Below are 27,496 nucleotides of genomic sequence, written 5' to 3' on the forward strand. Positions count from 1 at the left end.
CGAAGAAATGAGCGTTACACTGAGGCCTGTACTCTGGAGCGGGATCGATTTGGAGGTGGAGGGACCGTCATGGTCTGGGGCGGTGTGTCACAGCATCAATGGACTGACCTTGTTGTCATTGCAGGCAATCTCAACGCTGTGCTTTACAGGGAAGACATCCTCCTCCCTCATGTGGTACCCTTCCTGCAGGCTCATCCAGACCAGGGACGGTTCTGTGGGGGGGGGGGGCAGGAGGGGCCAGACAACACTTTTGGACCCCCTTGTGGCCCCCCTAAATGTGGAGTATGAAATAATTTTTACATAACACATTTTTGCTATCGTTCTTTTTTTACATTCGTTATTAGACAGTGGCAACGCGGAACACTAATGATTATGAACATGGTCTTTTGCCTGCTAATGCCTGCAATGCAGGGAAGAAAACGATATGACAACAATAACGTCTAATGTAACTGGCCCCTCTAACAGTACAACTGGCCCCAGCTTGGCCCCCCCAGTTGAAATGGTCTAGAACCGCCACTGATCCATATATGACCCTCCGGCATGACAACGCCACCAGCCATACTGTTCGTTCTGTGTGTGATTTCCTGCAAGACAGGAATGTCAGTGTTCTGCCATTTTTATTTTGACCCCCGATTTGTTTAGGGACACATTATTCCATTTATGTTAGTCACATGTCTGTGGAACTTGTTCAGTTTATGTCTCAGTTGTTGAATCTTGTTATGTTCATACAAATATTTACACATGTTAAGTTTGCTGAAAATAAATGCAGTTGACAGTGGGAGAATGGTCATTTTTTTGCTGAGTTAATGTATCACCTCCAAACATTTCGAAATACTGAACAAATAATACACTATCGCCACTATTGCCATTGCCACAACCTCTGCTGTTTAAAAAAAAAAAAAAACTTTATTTAACTAGACAGTTAAGAACAAATTCTTATTTACAATAACGGCCTACCAGGGAACAGTGGGTTAACTGCCTTGTTCAGGGGCAGAATGACAGATTTTTACCTTGTCAGCTCGGGAATTGATCCAGCAACCTTTTGGTTACTGGCCGCAAGGCTACCTGCCGCCCAGGATAAGGCCTGTTTAAAGACCATTCCTCACAGTATACACAAATTTTCTCTACTTTTAAGTAATTTCTTAAACTCATGTGTAAGATTATGTGCGATTCAAATGTTCTTTCTTTGTGTATACGAGCCATTCGGAACAACCCAGGATGCCACAGATGAGGAGATTCAGATTCAGGTCATCCGATGGTGGGAGAAGGTGGCGCACAAGGGAAAGGGATCCGCTGCAGTGAGAGTCAACATCAAGTCTCGGACCACCTGTCTCAAAGCCAGCCTCTACACCCAAGCCACAAGACTGTTCCAACAGCTGAATCCTGGACTATGACACACTTACCATTTATTCATATTCTGTACACATTCAAATACAATTTGTCTACCGGACCAATTAAATTGTTACGTCACCTTACTGCACTAGTATTGTTTATATGCTGCTACGGTACTGTACCTTCTGTCACTCACTATGCACATGGGCAAACAATGTCCATACTACTGTCCCTGTAGGCTATTTTTTTTAAATCTTATTTGTATTTCTTCTTTTCTTTTATCTGCATGCCTCTTGTACTTGATTTAGTTTAGTCTTGTTATATTTTTTTGACTATGTCACTTATTTGATTACTTTGTCACTTTTGTCGCCATTGCATTGTGTGAGAAGCCTGCAAGTACATTTGATTTGTTGTCACCAGTGGATCCACGTGACCAGGACCTTGTATTCTGATATATTTTGCACACAATCATTTACAGTACTTTTCCAAAAACATTTTTCAAATGGACATAGCATCCAATGAATCTTAAGTAATCAAAATCAATAAATATATTTTAAATAAATAAGTGGCGACAGGGAGTAGGCATGACGTTGGCTTGTCGCTGAAAAAGCATCTTGCTTCTGACTTGAATCTGTTGTGTCGCCGGTTGGGAGAAGGGTGGGTGAAAGGCGGGTGGGTTGTGTGAGGGGAAAACGGCATGTTAACTGCAGGAGCACGGCAGCCTATCGCGGGTGCCCCATGAATGAGGCGATGGGAAAAAGCTGTCGCTCGGCACTTGACCACTCTGGAAGGATGCCGGCCTCCCGAGTGATCATTGCTAACTGGGTATGCCATGGTAGCTACCAGTTTAGCAGTGATTAACTTTAGCAGAGTAAACATCTATGACTAACATTAGCTAATGTAAGCTAGTTAACGTTAGCAAATAAGAGCAGCTAAATCTGGTATCCATCGATTACACTCTTGTCTGGAAAACACTACGTTACTAAAAATAGAGTTGCCGATATAGCTAACTCACTCTCTGTGTGTTGGTAGCAATGATGAATGTGTATAAATAATCTATGGTTGGTTAGTTAGTTGGTTCTCAGTTGGCTAGCAATCTTGCTGCCAGTTGTTGTTCTCTGGTGGCTAGCTAGCTAAAATTGGCCCTTTCCTAAATTAGCCATGGCTGGAGATGGGGATTTGGACATGTGGTTTTACTTAATTCTTCGTCCTGGCCAACAATTATAACAGCGATTCTGATCCAAACTTAAATTCATACAGTTCAAAATGTAGCTAGATGTAGTAGGCTAATGTTAACTAGCTTGCTCATCGAAAGCATGTTAGGCTAACGAACAAGTGTTTTTGCCATGTAACCTACGACAACAAACTAAAAGTGTGTACTGTATGACAAAGTCATAGACCGTTTTGGCAACAGGAAAGAGAGGAGGATGGCATTAGCGTTTCTCTACAAGTAGGGTGAGTCAACATGTTTTTTGTACTTACACACACACACATCAGTAACATGGACAGCCACATATTTCTCCGGTGTTCTAAATCAATAATTGTTTAGTAGTCCAAAAATGTCAGAAACATTAACTTGATTGACCATGCTGTAGGTCATGTAACTGTTTCATTCAATTTACTTTGTGGACTCCACTGGACAGATGTTTCTCCCCGGTTTTGTGACGAAACAAAGGTGTGGGTGAATTTATTCTGCTACTGTGTATTCTTATTGTCTCTGCCTTAGGCCTATATGTCACGACGCCAAGGCATATGAACTAACAGGTTACAGAGCAAACGACGCAATTATCACAACACAGGTTGTAATATGGCTTTTTTTTCTGGCTTCCCCAGTGATTTTACCCACGCACTGCTACTGAGCATGACATAAAGATGAATTGGGTAATGTTTGCATGGGTTTGTGTTATGTGGTTAGAGGTAGTCTGAGGACCACAGAGTACCTTACAGACCACGTAATCAATTTAGGCTACCGCTTTTCTCTATTTACCTTTTCTCTTTGGAAAACTCAGGTAATCTGTAATCCTTCCATAGTGTGCTGCTGAAATATACCACAAAGTAGCTGCATTCTGGGTACATGAGCATGAGGTACACTGAAAAGTATAAAATCAAGACTACAACAGTAATTACACAGTAATCTCTGCAGATTCTCAAAACACAACACAAAGACATTATTTCAACAACAACAAAAAACCTGCCAAGGATTACTATTGACAAGAATGACCTATCAAAGTCAATGGAGGGAGGGGGGGGGGAATCCTATCTTGCATCATACCTATAATTTTGCGAGATTTGAAATGCATCCAACTGACATAATCATTTAAAATGTCAACCCTCGTCAATTGAAATTATTTACATTTCCTGGTGTTACACGTTTGCTAACAAGTTACAAACGTGAAAGCTTGGCACATAGCAAGTTAACAAGCACCAGGCTAACTAGCTAGCCAACGCCAGTCATGTGCTAACGTTTTCTGGTAAACCGTGTTATTTCATAGTTTTGATGTCTTCACTATAATTCTACAATGTAGAAAATAGTAAAAATAAAGAAAAACCCTGTATGGATTAGGTGTGTCCAAACTTTTGACTGGTGCTGTATGTGTGAAACACATCTCACTGACTTGGACATGAAAAAAAAACTGGGTTCCCAGGGTGAAATTCCCCTTTAACCTGTTTGGGATAGGGGGCAGTATTTTCACGGCCGGATAAAAAACGTACCCGATTTAATCTGGTTACTACTCCTGCCCAGAAACTAGAATATGCATATAATTAGTAGATTTGGATAGAAAACACTCTAAAGTTTCTAAAACTGTTTGAATGGTGTCTGTGAGTATAACAGAACTCATATGGCAGGCCAAAACCTGAGAAGATTCTATACAGGAAGTGCCCTGTCTGACAATTTGTCAGCCTTCTAGGGCATCTCTATCAAAAAAACAGCATCTCTGCTGTAACGTGACATTTTCTAAGGCTTTCATTGGCTCTCAGAAGGCGCCAGAAAGTGGAATGAGAGCTCTCCAGTCTCTGGGCGAAAAATAGCAGGGGTTTTTGTGAGTGGTCCTTCTGAGAACAATGACACTGGAGCACGAGACGACTCCATTTTTTTCTTTCAGTGTTTGAACGAATACAACGTCGGCTGGTTGGAATATTATCGTTATTTTACGAGAAAAATAGCATAAAAATGTATTTTAAACAGCGTTTGACATGCTTCGAAGTACGGTAATGGAATATTTCAAAAAAAATTGTCACGAAATGCGCTGGCACGTCACCCTTCGGATAGTGTCTTGAACGCACGAACAAAACAGAGGATATTTGAACATAACTATGGATTATTTTGAACCAAACCAACATTTGTTATTGAAGTAGAAGTCCTGGGAGTGCATTCTGACGAAGAACAGCAAAGGTAATAACATTTTTCTTATAGTAAATCTGACTTTGGTGAGGGCTAAACTTGGTGGGTGTCTAAATAGCTAGCCCTGTGATGCCAGGCTATCTACTCAGAATATTGCAAAATGTGCTTTCACCGAAAAGCTATTTTAAAATCGGACATAGCGAGTGCATAGAGGAGTTCTGTATCTATAATTCTTAAAACAATTGTTATGCTTTTTGTGAACGTTTATCGTGAGTAATTTAGTAAATTCACCGGAAGTTTGCGGGGGGTATGCTAGTTCTGAACGTCACATGCTAATGTAAAAAGCTGGTTTTTGATATAAATATGAACTTGATTGAACAAAACATGCATGTATTGTAGAACATAATGTCCTAGGATTGTCATCTGATGAAGATCATCAAAGGTTAGTGCTGCATTTATCTTTGGTTTGGGTTTATGTGACATTATATGCTAGCTTGAAAAATGGGTGTCTGATTGTTTCTGACTGGGTACTCTGCTGACATAATCTAATGTTTTGCTTTCGTTGTAAAGCCTTTTTGAAATCGGACAGTGTGGTTAGATTAACGAGAGTCTTGTCTTTAAAATGGTGTAAAATAGTCATATGTTTGAGAAATTGAAGTAATAGCATTTCTAAGGTATTTGAATAACGCGCCACAGAATTCCACTGGCTGTTACGTAGGTGGGACGATTTCGTCCCACCTACCCTAGAGAGGATATGTTTGTTTTACTCCATTGTTTGTTAAACAGTGTGAATGTGAACACACTTTATAGCCTCAAAACATGTTTACAACTATAATTGTGATATGATTGATGATCAGTCCTTGTATCCATAGCTCTGACCATGACTTTGAAAGTGGTTAAATTTCTTCAGCCCCATCCCTCAGCTGTTTACCAAATCAGTGGCAGGGTGTCTGCTTTGTTATTGTTTGAACTGCAGATTGCCGCTTTAAGGGCCCAATGCAATCTGTAGCTCTGAAGATCCTCTTTATTGCGCGACTGACAATTATCGGCAATGCTCCCACGGTTGCAAAGACTGCATTCCCAGCATATGTCAGTTCAATCGAAACGTGCGTTTACATTTTAACGTGGATCTTCTGCGATACGGATTGAATCCAGCCCAAAAGGCTCAGGAGTCTGTGTGAAATATCGAAACAGAGAGAGAGTTCAAATGAAGTATGATCAATCGTCAGATAGCGTGTTTATCTTTGATGAACTGAGAGGGAATTCACAAATTATATAAAATATAAACACTCTCTCTCTTCCACATATACCAAGAAATGGTGGAATGTGTGTGTGTGTGTGGTGGATGTTATTTCTTCTATAGTGAAGCTCGTATGTCTCCTAGAGAAGCTGCAGATGACTTCTCAGTGCTTTAAATAATGAGAAATGTGAACTGGCGCAAAAGGAAATTGGAAAGAAAATAGCTTTTCATGCGGGGATGGAGGATAGTTTCAGTTACACACACACACACACACACGCACACGCACACGCACACACGCACATGCACACACACACACACACACACATTCAGAAAATAGCTTCTGTTCATTCATCTCAATCAACAGGGGAGATTTGTATTCTAAGTAGCCCCTCCGTATCAGAAACAGACTCACATACACCAACCCTGTTACCTTAACAGATATAGCAACAAGGTATCATGGTCTAACTTCAGTATTCAACATTTGTCCAAGGTGGGGATAAACATCACTTTCGACGGTTAGGTTTAGGCATTCATTCTGACTGGTTAAGGTAAGGGTTAAGGTTTGCGATAGTGTTAAAACAGAACAAATAAAAACTAGTGTCTAACACTGAGATTGAACCCAGGGTTGGGTTAAATGCAGAAGACACATTTCAGTTAAATGCATTCAGTTATACAACTGACTAGGTATCCCCCTTTCCTTTCCCTGGAGCCAGTGTGCAGTTAAAGGCCTTCCTCTATCCCCATCCACAATGCCCTAGCAAGCCAGGAGCCTACTAGATGGTAATAGGTGCTCAGGTTGCCCCTAGTGGACGGTAATTGAAAGCATCTCCCAAAGTCCTGGGGGACAGGACAAACGTTGAATACTGAAGTCGATCTGGTGTGACCTGCCTGGACACACACACACATCCAGTGGTACCTGAGATGATGGAGGCGTGTCTAAACTCTTCTGAGAATTCGTGGAGCTCATAGGGCGACAGCTCATAGAAGTCCTCCCCTGGAACACAAAAAAACATGAGTAAGTGTGAGAGAGCGAGCGTGTGTGTGTGTGTGTTACACAGAAACAGAGGTATTAGGAGCTTTTTAGCATTGGGATTGAACCCAGGACAGCAGCCATTAAACCGTTCTTAGAACATAAAATCAAAACGCAAAGACATATACCATTTCATTTTCAATTCCAGCAACAATGTTGCCTTACTTTTAATAGTTGACTACACATTATCAAGCATTCACACTAGACCTGACAAAGCACATTAAATTCTGCTGGTGACTCGCTACTTTGATGTTTGTGCGTGTGTGTGTGTGTGTGTGTGCGTGCATGCGTGCGTGCGTGTAGGGGGTATGGTACCTTAGAGGTTTAGTGAAGCAGGTGACAAGGCTCCATGTTTATGTATGAGTTTCTGAAGCAAGGTTTCTGTATGTAAGACTGATTCCACCTGCAGTTACACATACAGCTACTGACTCAACCTCCCCCTCCCCTCGTCTCTCCTCCCATCTCTTTTCTACTCCATCAAATCCATATCCTCTCCTCCCTTTCTCCTCCACCTCTTCCTCTCCTACAACCCTCCCATCTCACCTGACCGGCATGTGTGTGGTCAGCTTTATTGCAATCCTCCAACCTCACCTTGCCAATTCCTTTAAGGCTCAGCTCACCAATGCCATTGCTCATCAGAGAGCTAATCCACCAACCCCTGGCCTCCTCATTGCTACACTCCATTCCAAAACACGCACGCACGCACGCACGCACGCACGCACGCACGCACGCACGCACGCACGCACGCACGCACCACACACACACACACACACACACACACACACACACACACACACACACACACACACACACACACACACACACACACACACACCCTGAGGAGACTTCATTGAGGGGGCGTTCAGATTACAGGTGGGTAATTTATGTAAAGTCGCTGTTTCGCTTCCAACACACTACCTCTGATTACATGTATGAGTCTCTCTCTCTCTCTCTCTCTCTCTCTCTATTTCTCTGTGCTCTTAAATATTGCTCAGGAGAGAGCTGATATTATTAGCTGACCACCTGCCTGGCTAACATCAAAACGCTCACTCAAAACCCCTCATGATGACAGGAAGTGGGTAACGAAAACACCAATGCTCACAAAGCTAATCTGGCCCTATAGTTATGGAAACACTATAAACATGGACATCACAATTGTTATGAGGTTAGCCTCCGCCACATCCCTGGGTATTACATTCCTGGTCTACGCATTTATACGTCTCCAAGTCAATATTATTTTCAGTTCAGGTCTACATTAGCTGAATGTAAGTTAAATTCTAGTTCAAATTAACTCAATGTTAGTTCAAAGTTAAAATGCTTCACATTACAGTGGCTCAGTTTGCTAGAAGAAGAAATACACAATCCGTATGTATGTGTCTTTGTGTGTGCGTGTTGGTGTTTGTGCGTGTAGAGCAGTGGCTCCCAACCTTTTTTGGTCTACAAGCCATCAGACTGCTGAACACTTGAACTGGACTGACCACCTGCACTGACTGCACCATAGCACACATGCACTCACACACCCACACAGATATACACACATACACACGCTCATATACATACAGTGCCTTCAGAAAGTATTCATACCCCTTGACTTATTCCACATATTGTTGTTACAGCCTGAATTCAAAATTGATTAAATATTTTTTTATCTCACACATCTACACACAATACCCCTTAATGACAAAGTAAAAACATGTTTTTATACATTTTTGCTAATTTATTGAAAAGGAAATACAAAAATATGTATTTACATAAGTATTCATACCCCTGAGTCAATACGTTCAAATCACCTTTGGTAGCGATTACAGCTGTGAGTCTTTCTGGGTAAGTCTATAAGAGCTTTGCACACCTGGATTATACAATATGTCCATTATTCTTTTTTAAATTCTTCAAGCTCATTGCTAGATAACCATTTTCAAATCTTGCCAAGCAGATTTAAATCAAAACTGTAACTTGGCCACTCAAGAACATTCAATGTCTTCTTGGTAAACAACTCCAGTGTCAAATCAAATCAAGACAATATGGAGTGTGGTTCTCAATAATGTGTTGTATTGGATTTGCCCCAAACATAACACTTTGTATTCAGGACAAAAAGTGAATTGCTTTGCCACATTTTTTGCAGTATTAGTTTTGTGCCTTGTTGCAAACATGATTCATGATTTGGAATATTTTTATTCTGTACAGGCTTCCTTATTTTCACTCTGTCAGATACTGTAGGTTAATATTGTGGAGTAACTACAATGTTGTTGATCCATCCTCAGTTTTCTCCTACCCCAGCCATTAAACTGTTTTAGAGTCACCATTGACCACATGGTGAAATACCTGAGTGTTTTCCTTCCTCTCCGTCAACTGAGTTAGGAAGGATGCCTGTATCTTCGCATTGACTGGGTGTATTGATACATCATCTAAAGCGTAATTAATAACTTCACCATGCTTAAATGGATATTCAATGTCATTTTTTAAAACATTTTTTACCCATCTACCAATAGTTGCCTTTTAGGCTGTAACACAACAAAATGTAGAAAAAGTCAACGGGTGTGAATACTTTCTGAAGGCACTGTACACACACACACACACACACACACATTTAAACTCATGCTACACACACATCACGACTGCTACCAGACTCTTATTATGATTGCTAAATACTGCACAATTTAAACACTAGCCTCCAATCCCCCTTCTTCAAAACACGTGTAAATATTGTACTGTACATTGTGCTTTTTTATGCTAAAATGTTTATTCTATTATACTGAGCCATTTACTTTATGTTCATATTATCTTTTATTTCTTATTGCAAGAAGGAACCTACAAGTAAGCATTTTGTTGGACAGTGTATACCATACAGTATACTAGTATAACTTGAAACTTGAAGCTACTGTACCACCAACTGAATTTTGCTCTGCCCGGAGTACCCCAGAAGTACCCCCTCATGTGCATTGTACCAGTAGGCCTATGGTCTCATTAGTCTTCTCAAGTCTTAGTACCGATGATTGGGAACCACTGGTGTTGTGTGTGTGTGTGTGTGTGTGTATGTGTGTGTGTGTGTGTGTGTGTGTGTGTGTGTGTGTGTGTGTGTGTGTGTGTGTGTGTGTGTGTGGGAGGGAAGGGGGGGGTGTTATTGCATGCGTGTTGTGGAGTAAGCTGAATTTGAGGAGTGAGAAACTGCTTTAGCTGCATTCCTCTCTCAAGCCCTCCTCTCATCTTTCACTCCTCCTCCTCATCCCCTTTTTAATTATTACTGAGGAGAGGAGGGAGGGATGTAGATTTGTTTTGTTTATCCTGTAATGAGTGAAACAGTAAACTGCCTCAACAGCCTGAACACTGATCCACGCAGACCTAGCAGAATTGTGAATAATTACTTTTAATTACCCTACTCTGTCTGTCTGAGTGTGCATGTGTGTTCCTGTGTGTAAGTGTGCGCATGTGTGTTTGTGGGTGGAACACACTAATGAGCGAACTGTGAGTTCTTCTCTTGCATATGTAGTTCATTCATTTTTCACAAGGGTATTTCTGCTCTAGTTCAGCTGCATACTTAGCACTAAATCACTGTTTCTCAACTCTCTCCTGAGGCACCACCACCCAGTGCACAGTTTTGTTCTAGCCCTACACAGACTCTAAATCACCAGCGACACACACACACATACATATGCATGTTCTAACACAATATTTTTCTGCCTACTCGGTTTTTGGATTCGCTTAATCATTCATCTCGTGAGTCACACAAGCTGTTTCTTTTTACTTGACTGTACGTGTGTGTGTGTGTGTGTGTGTGTGTTTCATGCCAGAAAATGAAGTGAGTAAACAGAGAACAACAGTGCCATTCCTCAGTGGAACAGCACTAAGCTCCCTCATTAGTCTGAATGGCAAATTAGTTATTTATTATCCCGAATGCTACGTATCCCAGTGATTAGCTTGTAGGCTAAATACCTGAGTCAATGCTAAATGAGTAATCCATTAGTCTGAATTATCCTTGTTGATGTGTTAGCCTGCATGCTAAATACCTGAGTCAATACTAGAAACCTGAGAGATTAGCTTGATCGCCAAATACCCGAGTGCCTGAATGCTACATGGCGGAGTCATTAGAGTGAAAGCTGATTTATTAGCTTGGATGCTAACTGTTGGCATCACTAGGCTGCTCTTCGTTCCCCAATGTGTTGCAGAGAACAATACCTGATGAACCCTGCTCTGCTGTGTTCCTTTCAGCCGTTGTGTGTGTGTGTGTCTGCGCGCGTGTGTGTGCGTGTGTGATGGATAAGCCACAGTCCCGTCAGTTTAATAAGCACTTAACACGAAGAACCGACAAACAAGGGCTGTGATTAACAGCCAATGATAGCCAACCCCGATTAACCGATCTGTTTGGGACTGGCTGCTGATAAAAAATATATATATTTGTGACCATATATTTTTCTTGTTGGGGAGAGGCTACAGGCACAATACACAAGTTTATATAATTTCATAGTGCACATCCACCAGTTGGGTGCCACTCTAAAAGAAGAAGGAAAACTTTTTTTTAAGTACACAAATACAAAGCATTGATCACCATGATCATACCACAGAGAAAAAAGTAACAATACATTTAGCCTCCACCCCCAACCTCCCACCCCCCCCCATTTCCCCAATCCCACCCAACCAACATGTCTCAACCCCCCACCTGGAAACCATGTTTCCACCCCTTCTTCATGGATGAATTGTGGTTTCAACTGTACCAGGCAGATGGCAGACATATGGCATTGTGTGGGCAAGCAGTTTGCTGATGTCAACGTTGTGAACAGAGTTCCCCATAGTGGCGGTGGGGTTATGGTATAGGTAGGCATAAGCTACGGACAACGAACACAATTGCATTGTATCGACGGCGATTTGAATGCACAGAGATACCGTGACGAGATCCTGAGGCCCATTGTCGTGCCATTCATCTGCCGCCATCACCTTATGTTTCAGCATGATAATGCACGGCCCCATGTCGCAAGGATCTCTACACAATTCCTGGAAGCTGAAAATGTCCTAGTAATTCCATGGCCTGCATACTCACCAGACATGTCACCCATTTAGCATGTTTGGGATGCTCTGGATCGACGTGTACGACAACATGTTCTAGTTCCCGCCAATATTCAGCAACTTCGCACAGCCATTGAAGAGGAGTGGGACAACATTCCACAGGCCACAATCAACAGCCTGATCAACTATATGCGAAGTAGATGTGTTGCGCTGCATGAGGAAAATGGTGGTCACACCGGATACTGACTTGTTTTCTGATCCACGCCCCACCTTTTTTTTTAAAGATAGAGTATCTGTGACCAACATATGCATATCTGTATTCCAAGGCATGTGAAATCCATAGATTAAAAGGGCCTAATTTATTTATTTAATATATTTAAATTGACTGATATCCTTATATGATTTAACTCATGCATGTTGCGTTTATATTTTTGTTTAGTGTAGGTAGTTTATTTGTATGTGTTCGGCTTTAGCTGAGAAGTGTATTTGTCCAGGCCGCAATTGTTTCTTTACTAGCACCATTCATTCTAGCTGTCGAAAATTCAAACGTTTTAACTTCTAGTACACTAACTGTATCCACCGGTGAATTGGGAGAGAGTGAGATGATTTCCATCTGAGAGCCAAAATCGTTTTTTTTTTGCCGCAGTTCTGCCTGCCAGCAGTAATCGTCTCTCATTTATTGAGAGATTCAAGGAGCGATCATCGATAAGTAACATAGAAGATGCAAAGCACTGAATATTTACATTCACGCACTTATCCCAGAAACATTTAACTGCAGGGCACTCCTACATCATATGAAGGAATGTGACTACCTGTGAACAGTTGGGAGTTGAGGCCAATTTTGTCATGAAACGTTTCCTTGGTGTTAAACACAGGCTGTGATTTTTTTTAAATGCATAAGTTGATGGTTCAGATTTGGGGATGCCAATGTCATATTTTTCCATATTCCAGTTAAAGGGTTGTTCAGATTCACTTAGATATGTGGCCATACTTTTTTAAATGACTAGCTCAGAAAATGAGCTTTCCGAAAGTGGTTTATATATTATAGAGATTAGTCCTTTTGGAAGCCCAGATAATTTATTTGCTGTTTAAATGCCATCATTGGATGGTTTGGTAGTGGAGTTTCCCAAGAGACTCTATAGGCCACCATAGCTAACCTAAGTTGTAAATATAGAATATATACCTGCCTCCGTCCTAGCCTTTTCCTAAATAAGTCTATATAAGACACTGCCATTGTTAGAATCTTAATATCACAAACCTATCTGGAGTTATAACCAGTTTTATGAGGGTAAGTCATTTTTTTAATGATTTTCCCCCATTGCCCCTCCTTCTCCCAGACAGAAGGGCTTGCTCCACTCCTTCTCCTGACAGTGGAATGTGCCGTGCCCAGTTGATAATCAACCCAATAATTGCCTTGAAACATTAACCTAAACTATACCGAAACTAATTTCACACATAACAAAAGATGAAGTACATTAAGTTAAAGTAGAATGGTGTAGAATGGGTGAGTTGATGAGTGTGTGGAAGGGAATGATGCATAATTATGCAATCACTAATTGTGAATGAAGAACAGGGCGAGCCATTCTATTGTATTGATACATTCTAATTATAGTATCAAAATAATATGTACCCTATATGTCCACGAAATCCAAGCAGTTTTATCAGTCACTCTGGCCTACTTCGAGTACACAGTGAGAACTTGCGTAATTTACAATGACAAGAAGACCAAGACGAATGGATGCACATGCTGTGTTAGCGCTGCTACAAGATCTGAATGAAAACGACTCAGATGGCAGGGATGAAATTAATCATGACATCTCTGATGATTCTTCTTCTAATTCTGAGCCTCAGCCTGAATAACCTACATCTCCGAGATCTAAGGGCAAAAAAACAGGACGGTGCACACTGAGTAGGTGCCCACGCCACCACCAAATGAAACGGTGTAACGGTTGTCTTCATAAATGGACCAAGGCGCAGCAGGTATGTGAATACTCATGTTTTTTTATTACCAAAAAAGAGTAAAGCATCCACTTGAAAAAACAATAAAGGTGACAACAGTAACAGTTTTACAGGCTATAAACGCAGTGCAAAAACAACCACCCACAACCCCAAAGAAAAACACACACACCTATATAGGACTTCCAATCAAAGGCAACTATACACACCTGCCTTCAATTGGAAGTCCCAATCATCCACACAAACATTCCCAACACAAACATGCCACGTCCTGACCTCAAAACTAAAACACTAGCTCCATCTGCTGGTCAGGACGTAACAGTACCCCCCCCTCAAGGTGCAGACCCCGGAATGCACCTACCAACAGAAAAACACCAACAAAAACCCCATAAACAATAACCCCTAAACAATAAGAGAGGGAAGGGAGGGTGGCTGCCGTCACCGACAGCACTGTGCTACACCCTCCCTCCCCAACCCACCTATCCTGGAGGTGGCTCAGGTGCAGGCCGTGGACCTCGCTCCACCTTTGGCGTCGCCCACTTTGATGGCGCCGATAGCTGCGCCGGGCAGACGGGCCACTCGGGCTGACCCTGGCAGACGGACCACTCGGGCTGGACCGGAGGACAGGAGGGCCCCTCGGGCTGGGCCGGGGGACAGGAGGGCCCCTCGGGCTGGGCCTGGGGGCAGGAGGGCCCCTCGGGCTGGACCGGAGGGCAGGAGGGCCACTCGGGCTGGACCGGAGGGCAGGAGGGCCACTCGGGCTGGTCCGGAGGGCAGGAGGGCCACTCGGGCTGGTCCGGAGGGCAGGAGGGCCACTCGGGCTGGGCCGGAGGGCAGGAGGGCCACTCGGGCTGGGCCGGAGGGCAGGAGGGCCACTCGGGCTGGGCCGGAGGGCAGGAGGGCCACTCGGGCTGGGCCGGAGGGCAGGAGGGCCACTCGGGCTGGGCCGGAGAGCAGGAGGGCCACTCGGGCTGGGCCGGAGGACAGGAGGACCACTCGGGCTGGACCGGAGGACAGGAGGACCACTCTGGCAGATCCTGACAGGCAGGGCACCCTGGCAGATCAGGGCAGGCGGGCACCTCTGGCAGAACCGGGCAGTCGGGCCACCCTGGCAGAACCGGGCAGTCGGGCCACCCTGGCAGAACCGGGCAGTCGGGCCACCCTGGCAGAACCGGGCAGTCGGGCCACCCTGGCAGAACCGGGCAGTCGGGCCACCCTGGCAGTTCAGGGCAGTCTGGCCACTCTGGCAGTTCAGGGCAGTCTGGCCACTCTGGCAGTTCAGAGCAGTCTGGCCACTCTGGCAGTTCAGGGCAGTCTGGCCACTCTGGCAGTTCAGGGCAGTCTGGCCACTCTGGCAGTTCAGGGCAGTCTGGCCACTCTGGCAGTTCAGGGCAGTCTGGTGACTGCTGACTGGCGGGCAGCTCTGGTGACTGTTGACTGGCGGGCAGCTCTGGTGACTGTTGACTGGCGGGCAGCTCTGGTGACTGTTGACTGGCGGGCAGCTCTGGTGACTGTTGACTGGCAAGGCTGGGCTGACACACTAGACTCCTGATGCGTGGGGCTGTATTTGGACGTGCCAGCCTGGAGACACGCACCTCCATGCTAGTGCGTCTAGCGGGAAACACCGGACCGAAAGGGCGCACTGGCGGTCTTGAGTGCAGGGTTGGCATCACCCCTTCCGGCTCGATGCTCCCCTTGCCCTGGCACCTGCGGGGCGCTGGTACTGGGCGAACTGGGCTGTGCGTCCGTATAGGCGAGATGGTGCGTATTACAGCGTAACATGGCGCCCTCCACCTCATATGCACCTCCCTGTAGTCACGGGTAGCTGGCTTATGGCTCTTCCCTGGCCTGGCCAAGCTACCCGTGTGCCCCCCCCAAAATTGTTTATTGGGGGTGCCTCTCCAGCTTCCTCGCCAGCCGTGTTCCAGCATAACATTCATGTTGGTTCCTCTGTCCAGCTGCCTCCGCTCTCCTGAGTGCCTCCACCTGTTCCCATGGGAGGCGATCCCTTGCGGCTAGGATCTCTTCCCAGGTGTAGGCTCCCTTGCCGTCCAGGACGTCCTCCCATGTCCATTCCTCCCCTTTTCTCTCCTGTGGCTTCCTCCTCTTCTGCTGCTTGGTCCTTTGGTGGGTGGTTCTGTAACAGTTGTCTTCATAAATGGACCAAGGCGCAGCAGGTATGTGAATACTCATGGTTTTTTATTACCAAAAAAGAGTAAAGCATCCACTTGAAAAAACAATAAAGGTGACAACAGTAACAGTTTTACAGGCTATAAACGCAGTGCAAAAACAACCACCCACAACCCCAAAGAGAAACACAACACCTATATAGGACTTCCAATCAAAGGCAACTATACACACCTGCCTTCAATTGGAAGTCCCAATCATCCACACAAACATGCCACGTCCTGACCCCAAAACTAAAACACTAGCTCCATCTGCTGGTCAGGACGTGACAAACGGTGAGACAGGAGAGAGGAAAGGATGGCACCTTTTAGATAGAACAAGCCGGTGACAATTCTACAGGCCGATTATCAGCACAAAATGTCATAACTGAAAGATCAGGCCCTACATCAAGAAAAAAACAACATCAGCAATGTGACATGGACATACTACAGAATTCAGGGACTGTACTGTGGCTAACACGGAACCCAAACCGGCTGTGCGCGTGCGCTATCGTGCGCCATCGTGCATACATTTATTTTGTCCCCCTACACCAAACGCAATCTCAACACGCAGGTTAAAATATCAAAACAAACTCTTAACCAATTACATTAATTTGGGAACAGGTCGAAAAGCATTAAACATTTATGGCAATTTAGCTAGTTAGCTTGCATTTGCTAGCTAATTTGTCCTATTTAGCTAGCTTGCTGTTGCTAGCTAATTTGTCCTGGGATATAAACATTGAGTTGTTATTTTACCTGAAATGCACAAGGTCCTCTACTCCGACAATTAATCCACACATAAAAGGGTCAACCGAATCGTTTCTAGTCATCTCTCATCCTTCCAGGCTTTTTCATCTTTGAACTTATATGGTAATTGGCATCTAAGCTTTCATAGTATTACTATACCGACCGGCAACACAGTTTGTCTTTCAATCACCCACGTGGGTATAACCAATGAGGAGATGGCACGTGGGTACCTGCTTCTATAAACCAATGAGGAGATGGGAGAGGCAGGACTTGCAGCGCGATCTGTGTCAGAAATAGAAAGGAGTTCTATTTTAGCCCTTGGCAACGCTAACACTCGTTGACGCGCGCGAGCAGTGTGGGCAGCCTATTAGGCACACACGGAGCATGGACACAGTCTGGGATCAGTCTGTTGATGAGCTGAAGCCTTCATTTCAATCCTGTATGTCCGTGGAGAATTTGGTGGAAAGAGCGTGTATATGAGGAGCTTCTGGTCATGCATGCATGGGATACTTTTCTTTGGAGAAACCATATCACGGGATTGCTTCAGAGAGATCATGCGCTACCTTCATTTTGATGACAAAGAAACAGATATATTTGCAATGGTATTCGACATATAAATAATTGACTATTTTAGACTTCTGTCATATCGACACTTCTTAATTTTAATGCCATTATTGCTTTTGTGCAGATTTGTACTATTATTTATTTCTAGTTACGTCTATCAATCCCATTTTTTTCTGATATTGTTCACATGTTGTGGAAGCCATCTGATGTGTTTCCAGCTCTAGTCATCAATAATTCACTTATAGCTTGTCAATGAAGATGACTTTGAAAAAAATATATATGTTATTTTGTGTGTGCTTTATCTTGTGTATTCTGAACTATGTAACTCCTATCTATCTTCTCATCATTTCCTCATAATCTCCCAGATGTGTTCATTCCAAATATACCAAGTTTTTGCATGTCACAGTCATGTAATTATCTTCATTGGGATAGGGGGCAGTATTTTCACGTTCGGATGAAAGGCGTGCCCAGAGTAAACTGCCTGCTACTCAGGCCCAGAAGCTAATATATGCATATTATTAGTAGATTTGGATAGAAACCAGGTGTTAAGAAACCTTTTGGACCTAGACTTGGTGTTCCGTTATCGCTTGCCGAGCAGAGAAAACAGGCAGGAAACTTGGCCCCAGTGATGTACTGGGCCGTACGCACTACCCTCTGTAGTGCCTTACGGTCAGAGGCCGAGCAGTTGCCATACCTGGCAGTGATGCAACCAGTCAGGATGCTCTAGATGGTGCACCTGTAGAACTTTTTGAGGATCTGAGGACCCATGCCAAATCTCTTCAGTCTCCTGAGAGGGAAAAAGGCTATGTCATACCCTCTTCCCGACTGTCTTGGTGTGTTTGGACCATGATAGTTTGTTGGTGATTATGGACACCATGGAACTTGAAGTTCTCAACCTGGTCCACTACATCCCCTTTGAGGATAATGGTGGCGTGCTCAGTCCTCCTTTTCCTGTAGTCCACAATCATCTCCTTTGTCTTGATCACGTTCAGGGAGAGGTTGTTATCCTGGCACCACACGGCCAGGTCTATGACCTCCTCCCTATAGGCTGTCTCATCATTGTTGGTGATCAGGCCTACCGCTGTTGTGTCGTCGGCAAACTTAATGATGGTGGAGTAGTACATGGCCATGCAGTCATGAATGAACAAGAAGTACAGGAGGGGAGTAGTTGCTACCTGGTATGAAAAAAGTGATTATTGAGAACGCTCTAATGTCGTTACCAACTTTTCCAATTCGGATATCTTCTTTAATTGTGATTTATTAAGCCCAGATGCAAATGCAGTTGTATTGTTTTTAATAAAACCTAAATTCCAAGCATCATCGACTGAATTAATTCAATTCTGTTTTTCAAATTGTTCACAGAAAGTAGGATATTGTAGTAAGGAGACATTAAAGTGCCATCTTGTGGCTCGTTTAGGATATTCTGAAGTGTAACTGGCAGTAGTAGGCATGATGATCAGATAGGCTCATATCAAATTTCTATTTTTTGATTAAAGAAAACAGAGGAGTAGATAGTATGAAAACGATTCGGGATAATGTTTTTTGCCTGTTTGAATAGAAACAGTATTCTTTTGCTTTAGAGTTAAGAGCTCCGAAGTAATCAGAGAGTATGTGTTGGAGACCATTGGTTGCCTGTGAATTGTAGTTGGTCTTAGTGGATTTGTCCCACATGTCCAGCATGGCATTCATGTCTGTTCCAATAACCAGTTTGAATTCAGTTAATTCTAACAATAAGCTTTTCAGATAAAAAAACACGTAAGCTCATATGAATGTGTCCTTTTAGAGCAGAAGTGTTTCTTGGAGCATTGCTATATCAATATGGTGTCTTGATGGAATATCAAGACAGCTGGAACGTTTGATAGGACTATCAAGGCCTTTCAAGTTCTATTTGAGAATAGCTAGTGTTGCCATTGTTTATCTACAATGTAATTGTTATCTTTAGTGTTGATAAGCCCATGGGTGTAAAATATAAGCAGGGCCAACACAACCATTGGTTGCTTCCCACCGAGAAGACCCTGTCTATATACCATTCCCCCACCTCCCCTTCCCCGTCCCCCCTTCCCCAGCCCCCCTCCTCCCTAGGCCTCAGCTCTCCCTCCTTGGTTCCCCTCCCCTTGCACTATAATTACAGGGTTGTAGCATAACATACGGAATCTCTGAAGAAGCATATTTTTGGTCTTAAGACATACAGTACCAGTCAAAAGTTCGGACACACCTACTCATTCAAGGGTTTTTCTTTCTTTTTACTATTTTCTACAATGTAGAATAGTAGTAAAGATGTCAAAAGTATGAAATAACACATATAGAATCATGTAGTAACCAAAAAAGTGTTAAACAAATCTAAATATATTTTATATTTGAGATTCTTCAAAGTAGTCACCCTTTGCCTTGATGACATTCTAATTTAATTTAATAATTTCTACACCAGTAATAAATTTGGCACTAATCTTTTGAAATGCTAGAAATAAGACATTTTCTCTGTAGTAATGGTAAAAACGGTCACGAATCTGCACTCAATATATTCTCTGTGACACTCAGAGGCTGCATTGTAGCTTACCTAAAAGCCATCATCACAACAATTATTATCTGGGTGATTTTTTTCTCGGTTGCACAGCAAGATATTTATGAGCAATTTAGAAAAGACTGAAATGTCTTGTGTCAACTTGAGCTAGCTAACTACACTACATGCAGTGATGCCAATTTAGCAATTTTGGTGTTAGATTAAGCAACTTTTCAGACTACCCTGGCAACTTCTTTTCAAACAGCACCTAGCAACAAATTTAGCTACTTTTAAAAATGTATTTTGAACTTTTAGCAACTTTTGAAAAGTGACTCAAACGCTAAAATGCACGCATTTTCCCTCTAAATGACACAAAAACGATTTTCTCTGTCACACACTCAGTCACAACACACGTGCCTAGCTTCAAAAGTGCATTGTGAATGACGTCAGCAGTAGGCGCTCAGCTCGTGCACAGGCAGCAGTAGGCCAGCAGCAATTTCAGCAAATTGCAAATCATTGTTGGCTGACTGCAGCATCAGTAGTATGCGTTCGATGAGATGAACCCAATGAATATAGTTGGTCACAAATGTTTGATCTTGAACAGAACTTACAACATCAATCAACATGTCTCAATCAAAATTGTACAGCCAGAAGTACAGAAAAGAGTGGGAGTCTGTACCTGAATTTAAAGGGTGGCTGAAGCCAGTAATTGGGTATGATTGTCAGGCATACTGTGCGTACTGCAAAGCAGATATGCTTGCAAAAATGTATGACATCAAAAAACATTGTGCTACAGCAACGTATATAAATAAATCAAAACTGTACAACCCCGCAATACAGTCTACATTGCCACAGTTGGTTAAGAAAGTGGATAACTGCAAATGCGCAGAAGCTACTATGGCCAATGCGGAACATTGCTTGCTGCTAGCATGCGACCATTTAGGTACGGCTTGCAAAGCTGCCTTTTCAGATTCTGTGGCAGCAACAACTTCCAAATGCACAGCACCAAGTGCACAGAAATGGTAAGGGGAGTACTGGCTACTTATTTTCTCAAAAGGGTAACATCAGATGTGGGGATGAGAAGTTCAGTCTCCTTTTGGATGAGTCCACTGATGTCAGTGTCTCGAAATACCTGGGTGTGGGGATTCGGTATTTCAGTGCTAAAAGAAGAACCGTTGTGTCCACACTTCTCGGGTAAGTTGAATTGGAGGGGGGCGATGACAGATCAATAGCAAAGGTGGTAGTTGAGTTTCTTGAGAAGTGTAACCTTAAAAAAGAGAATCTTCAGGGTATTGGCACTGATAATGCGTCCGTGATGACTGGGGTGCACAACGGGGTGCACAGGATTTTAAAGGAAGAATGTGCATTGATCAATTTGTTACTCATCAACTGTGTGTGCCATTCTTTACAATTAGCTGTCAGTGCAGCATCCAAAGAAACCATCCCTAGGAGTGTTGAGTACTTAATCAGGGAAACTACAACTGGTTTTCGATTTCCACAAAACGGCGAGAGGCATACAAATTGTGGCCAAAAACCACTGCAGATCACCAAAGTGTGTGCCACATGTTGGCTATCGATTGAGCAAGTGGGAAGAACTGAAACTCCACTTTGAGTTGACCAAGGCCAGTGAGCATTACTACATGGCGGATGTGCCCCACGCCATGTACATGGACAAGACCAACTATGTCTACCTGACATTCTTTAAATCAATCCTGTCCGACGTACAAGTTGCAGTGAAGTCATTTGAGGGAGAGCAAACAGATCCTGTCAAGCTTTTGGACAATCTGGTAAACCTCTTAACATCAATTTGCAGCAGGGTAGTCAACCCTATGGCAAAAATTGATGTCCTGAAAGATGCCATTGATGGACATCTCAGTCCATTACCATACCTTGGGTACCTTTTCGAGAGCACGGTGTACCAACTCCGTCTTGCGCCAGCGGACGAAAAGGTCATTCGGAGACAGTGCATCAACTACATTGTTGCTTTAAGCAAGGAGCTGCAAGCAAGGCTCCCAGACAACTTTGAAGCCTTGCGAAACATGGCCTTGTTCAGTGTTAACCTGTTAGGGTATAGGGGGCAGTATTTTCACGGCTGGATAAAAAAATGTACCCGATTTAATCTGGTTACTAATCCTACCCAGTAACTACAATATGCATATACTTATTATATATGGATAGAAAACACCCTAAAGTTTCAAAAACTGTTTGAATGGTGTCTGTGAGTATAACAGAACTCATTTGGCAGGCAAAACCCTGAGACAGATTCTGACAGGAAGTGGATACCTGATGTGTTGAATTGACTTTAAGCCTATACCATTGAAAAACAAAGGGGGTGAGGAATGTTTTGGCACTTCCTATTGCTTCCACAAGATGTCCCCAGCCTTTACAAAGTGTTTTGAGTCTTCTACAGTGAGATCTGACCGAATAAGAGCCTTGGAACTGTGATGGCCCATTAGACACCTTGCGTGCGAGTTGATGGTGGCTACTCTCATTCCGAAACGTTTTAAAAGAGAACCCAATGGTCCGCCTTGAATTTTATTCATGTTCTGGTTAAAAAAGGCCCTAATGATTTATGCGATACAACGTTTGACATGTTTGAACGAACGTAAATATATTTTTTCCGTTCGTGAAGTGAAGTCCGGCTGGCTTAGATCATGTGCTAACAACACGGAGGTTTTTGGACATAAATGATGAGCTTTTTTGAACAAAAGTACATTCGTTATGGACCTGGGATTCTTTGGAAGTGACATCTGATGAAGAGAATCAAAGGTAATGGATTATTTACATAGTATTTTCGATTTTAGATCTCTCCAACATGGCGGTTAGTCTGTATCGCAATGCGTATTTTTCTGGGCGCAGTGCTCAGATTATTGCAAAGTGTGATTTCCCAGTAAGGTTAATTTTAAATCTGGCAAGTCCATTGCGTTCAAGAGATGTAAATCTATAATTCTTTGAATGACAATATAATATTTTACCAATGTTTTCTAATATTAATTAATTATTTTGTTGTCATGACTTGACTGCCGGTATTGGAGAGAAACGATTTCCTGAACATCAACGCCATAGTAAAACGCTGTTTTTAGATATAAATATGAACTTGATAGAACTAAAAATGCATGCATTGTCTAACATAATGTCCTAGGAGTGTCATCTGATGGAGATTGTAAAAGGTTAGTGCATAATTTTAGCTGATTTTATGGTTTTGGTGACGCCTGTCTTTGAATCGACAATACATTACACACAGCTATTGTCAATGTACTCTCCTAACATAACATAACTTTATGCTTTCCCCGTAAAACCTTTTTGAAATCGGACAACGTGGTTAGATTAAGGAGATGTTTATCTTTCAAAAGGTGTAAGTTAGTTGTATGTTTGAGAAATTTGAATTTTGACATTTATTTGGTTTCAAATTTGCCGCTCTTGAAATGCACCTGCTGTTGATAGGGTGCGCCACGGGGGGCACGCTAACGTCCCACATAGCCCCAAGAAGTTAAGGAAACGCTAAAGCACAGTAAAGGCACCACTGAAATTATTAATGTAGCTGAGCTACTGGGATTCCAGCCCCAAACAATTGATAAAATTGTTTCCCAATGGAGAAACATCCATCTGTTTAGGTGGGACTCAACTGAAAATACAGTCGAGTTTTGGAGTGAAGTGAATAACTACACTGACTTTTCCGGGTCAAATCCATTTGAAGAACTGTGCAAAGCTGCACTCGCTGCCCTCTCCTTGCCACACTCAAATGCGGAGGTTGAACGGCTGTTCAGCCAAATGAGTGTGGTCAAGTCAAAGTTAAGAAATAGAATGTCACTGCACACTCTCAACTCCATACTCCTGGTGCGGTATGGACTGAAGCTGGCTGTTACCAGCATAAACTACCAAGTGAAGTTCTGCAGCAGTTTGGCACCACAGCAGCATACAGCTTTAAGGCCCCTCCATCCTCGCCTGCTGGTTCCAGCTCCGTGACAATGCAGTTGGACAGTGAAGATGAAGAGGATTTCCTTTGATTTATCATATTTACAGTACGTATGCAAGGAGTGGACTTTCTGGAACTGGCGGAGACACACAGCTGATGGTGGCAGTGTGCACTGAAGTGTGAGCGAGAACAGTGGCAATATCTGGAGTAAACCATTGAGCAGCTATCCAGCCAAGCAGCACAACAACTTGGAGAGAGCTGGAGAGAGATGCCTAGCGCACACATCATTATTGGAGTTAAGTTGCTTGTTCAATAAGATAGCATGTATACCTTGTTATTAGCTTGTACCTATAATTGTTGATAAGTTAGGTAGCATGTTAACTAACTACCAATACACTGCTTAAAACTATAATTGTTCAGAATGTGTAGGTTTACTAGTTAAAAAGAAAATAAATAAAATGTGTTCAATAATGTGTAATGTGTAATTGCTCAAAAATTCTATGTGTTGTGTTTAAAAAAAAATCTGATCATATAGAATGTGTTGTGTTACTTTTACAAATAAAAATATGTGATACTAAACAAACAAATCTAAACTAACAAATGTCAAATCATATATTTTTGCCGAGATGGCCAGTCAATTTGAGTAACGTTATTGTGTATTCTACGAAATTACGCAGTTTTACGTTAATACGTAATGACGTCATCATGCAATGACATCACAACATCATTTTGCAACTTTTTGCAACAAATCGACACTAACTACATGACCAAAAGTATTTGGACACCAGTTCGTGGAACATCCCATTCCAAAATCACGGGCATAAATATGGAGTTGGTCCCCCCTTTGCTGCTATAACATCCTCCACTCTTCTGGGAAGGATTTTCACGAGATGTTGGAACACTACTGCGGGGACTTGCTTCCATTCAGCCACAAGAGCATTACTGAGGTCGGGCAGCATTCCGATTCATCCCAAAGGCATTCGATGGGGTTGAGGTCAAGGTTCTGTGCAGGCCAGTCAATTTCTTCCATAATGATTTTTACAAACCATTTCTTTATGGACCTCGCTTTGTGCACGGGGGCATTGTCATGCCGAAACAGGAAAGGGCCTTCCCCAAACAGTTGCCACAAAGTGGAAGCACAAAATCGTCTAGAATGTCATTGTATGCTGTGGCGTTAAGATTTCCCTTCACTGGAACTAAGGGGCCTAGCCCAAAACATAAAAAACAGCCCCAGACCATTATGCCTCCTCCACCAAACTTTACAGTTGGCACTATGCATTGGGGCAGAATGACAGATGGTGAAGCATGATTCATCACTCCAGAGAATGCGTTTCCAATGGTCCAGAGTCCAATGGAGGAGAGCTTTACACCACTCCAGCCTATGCTTGGCATTGCAAATGGTGATCTTAGGCTTGTGTGCGGCTGCTCGGCCATGGAAACACATTTCATGAAGCTCCCAACAAACAGTTATTGTGCTAACGTTGCATCCAGAGGCAGTTTCGAACTCGGTAGTGAGTGTTGCAACCGAAGACAGACAACTGTTTCAAGCTACGCGCTTCAGCACTCGGCGTTCCCGTTCTATGAGCTTGTGTGGCCTAGCAGTTCACGGCTGAGCCGTTGTTGCTCCTTGACGTTTCCACTTCACAATAACAGCACTTACAGTTGACCGGGTCAGTTCTAGCAGGGCAAAAATCTGACGAACTGACTTGTTGGAAAGGTGGCATCCTATAACGGTTCCACATTGAAAGTCACTGAGCTCTTCAGTAAGGCCAATCTACTGCCAATGTTTGTCTATGGAGATTGCATGAATGTGTGCATGATTTTATACACCGGTCAGCAGCAGGTGTGGCTGAAATAGCCAATTCCAATAATTTGAAGGGGTGTCCACATACTTTTGTATATATAGTGTAGCTAGCTAGCTAAGTTAGCTAAGAAAACATGTAGTAATTCAACGTTGGCTAGCAATAAAGACACTTATGAACAAGTCAAGGTACCTACCCAGCAGCTTTGAATCTACAGTAGGCTTAAGCTATTACTGTAAAGAAATACAGTATGTTAGAGTAATTTTTACAGGATGCATCCAATTACAGTTTATAACAGTATTTTCCATCATTTTACCCATATGCAGTGCTATCTACAGCATTAATTCTGTAAAACACATGTACAGTATTTTACTGTGCATTCTACAATGTTCTACAATGTCTTACTGTGCAGGAATCAACAGGAAGAAGAACAAGCTAAAAAGCAATTGTGTAGTATTATACAATGGGTGGGTCTAATCCTGAATGCTGATTGATTAAAACCACATTCCAGCCATTGTCTATTCCACAATTAGCCACTGGCTAAATCTATGGCGTTAAAATGCCTATTTACTCTGTTCCATCTGACTGCTCAATACACTGTCTCATCAGCCCAGCCAGGCAATTTATAAACTTGATCTCTGATATAAAAGGCATCTAGACATTGTGTCACATTTCTTTTAGACTAACATTTAGTTTTCAACAGCGGAGATTTGTATAAACCTTGCTGTCTGTCTCTCCGACCTTTGCAACATTGTTTCAATATTCAAATTCGATCTCCAGCTGTCCCATAGTAATGAACGTGTTCGGAGTCGGGATGAGACAGACAGGCAGGCAGTGTTTCTAAATCATGAATCAGCTGGCCTCATTTTCTTGGATATACAGTATACAAAGAATTGTCAATTGAAAAAAGTTCAAATGAAACCAAGTGCAGCTAGTTTGCAGTCTTTCAAGCTTTAGTTTGATGTGATTGTATTAGCTGTGTTGTTGGCTAACAATAGTGTCCTGACGAGTGAGCACATTTTCTATGTCAGGCAAAATCGTGGCACATCAGCTCATTGTTATGGATGTATCCAAATAAATGTCACTAGAAAACAGCTTAGACAAATGCAGCTACTTTGCCGTTATTTTGGCTGCGCTTTTTGACAAGACTGCAAGTTAGCCGTAGATGGCTAGCTAGCAAGCAAGGGATAAGAACGTTATCAGCTAGTACGGCAATGGAACATTTAGAATGAATGACTGGGTCGCATCCATAGATACAGAACAAAGGCTGAACTTCTGGGTTGTGTCTCTAGTAACCGAACCGATAGAACGAACGAACGACCAGCCGGCTTGGGTAGCAACCTTAGATTTGTGTTGGGACTATATCTCATGGAAGGATTAGATAGTATGAATAAATTAATAAAAATAATGTTTTTAATGAAAATATGTCAATCATTATTTAAATATGTTGGTAAACCCTTCTATAAAAGTTACAATTCCCTCGAAACTGGTGTTTGCTTGACTTCGTCTTGGGCCTAACAATACCCGTGCCAATATATCTTCCAAACATCGGCTTCTCTGACATTATCACTTCCAGTAAGTAGCCCACATTGGAATGGTCATCTCTCCTCGCCAATAGTAAAAAATAAATACAAAATTAAACCAAAAATTGTCGGGGATAGCTATCGACTTATTGTCATATTTAGCCCAAATTGATTTAATATGCTGTAGCCACACACGAAAGCAGTCCCAGTACCTATGACACTCCCAGTGTTCAGTAATTGACATGGTGTTATCACTATGTAAATGTCCTGGACCATAGGAAATATAATTATAACAAGTCCAATACTCAGCAATAATAGTAATATTGCTCCTTGTACCCAAACATTAGGGGGTGTCCTCATCATTGTCTTATGCTGAGGGC

At 42.7% G+C, this 27,496-nt stretch overlaps 1 protein-coding gene across 1 annotated transcript in view; it reads right to left on the reverse strand.

The window, feature by feature from the left end:
* Positions 1-27,496, reverse strand: part of LOC115203922 (GDNF family receptor alpha-2) — a 75,894-nt gene that overhangs the window by 33,496 nt on the left and 14,902 nt on the right. The window contains exon 3 of the mRNA XM_029769011.1: positions 6,832-6,909. Within this exon, the coding sequence (XP_029624871.1) occupies positions 6,832-6,909 (78 nt within the window). The remainder of the gene's footprint in view (positions 1-6,831; positions 6,910-27,496) is intronic.

Source organism: Salmo trutta, chromosome 12 (genome assembly GCF_901001165.1).
Source record: "Salmo trutta chromosome 12, fSalTru1.1, whole genome shotgun sequence".
Classification (NCBI taxonomy): domain Eukaryota; kingdom Metazoa; phylum Chordata; class Actinopteri; order Salmoniformes; family Salmonidae; genus Salmo; species Salmo trutta.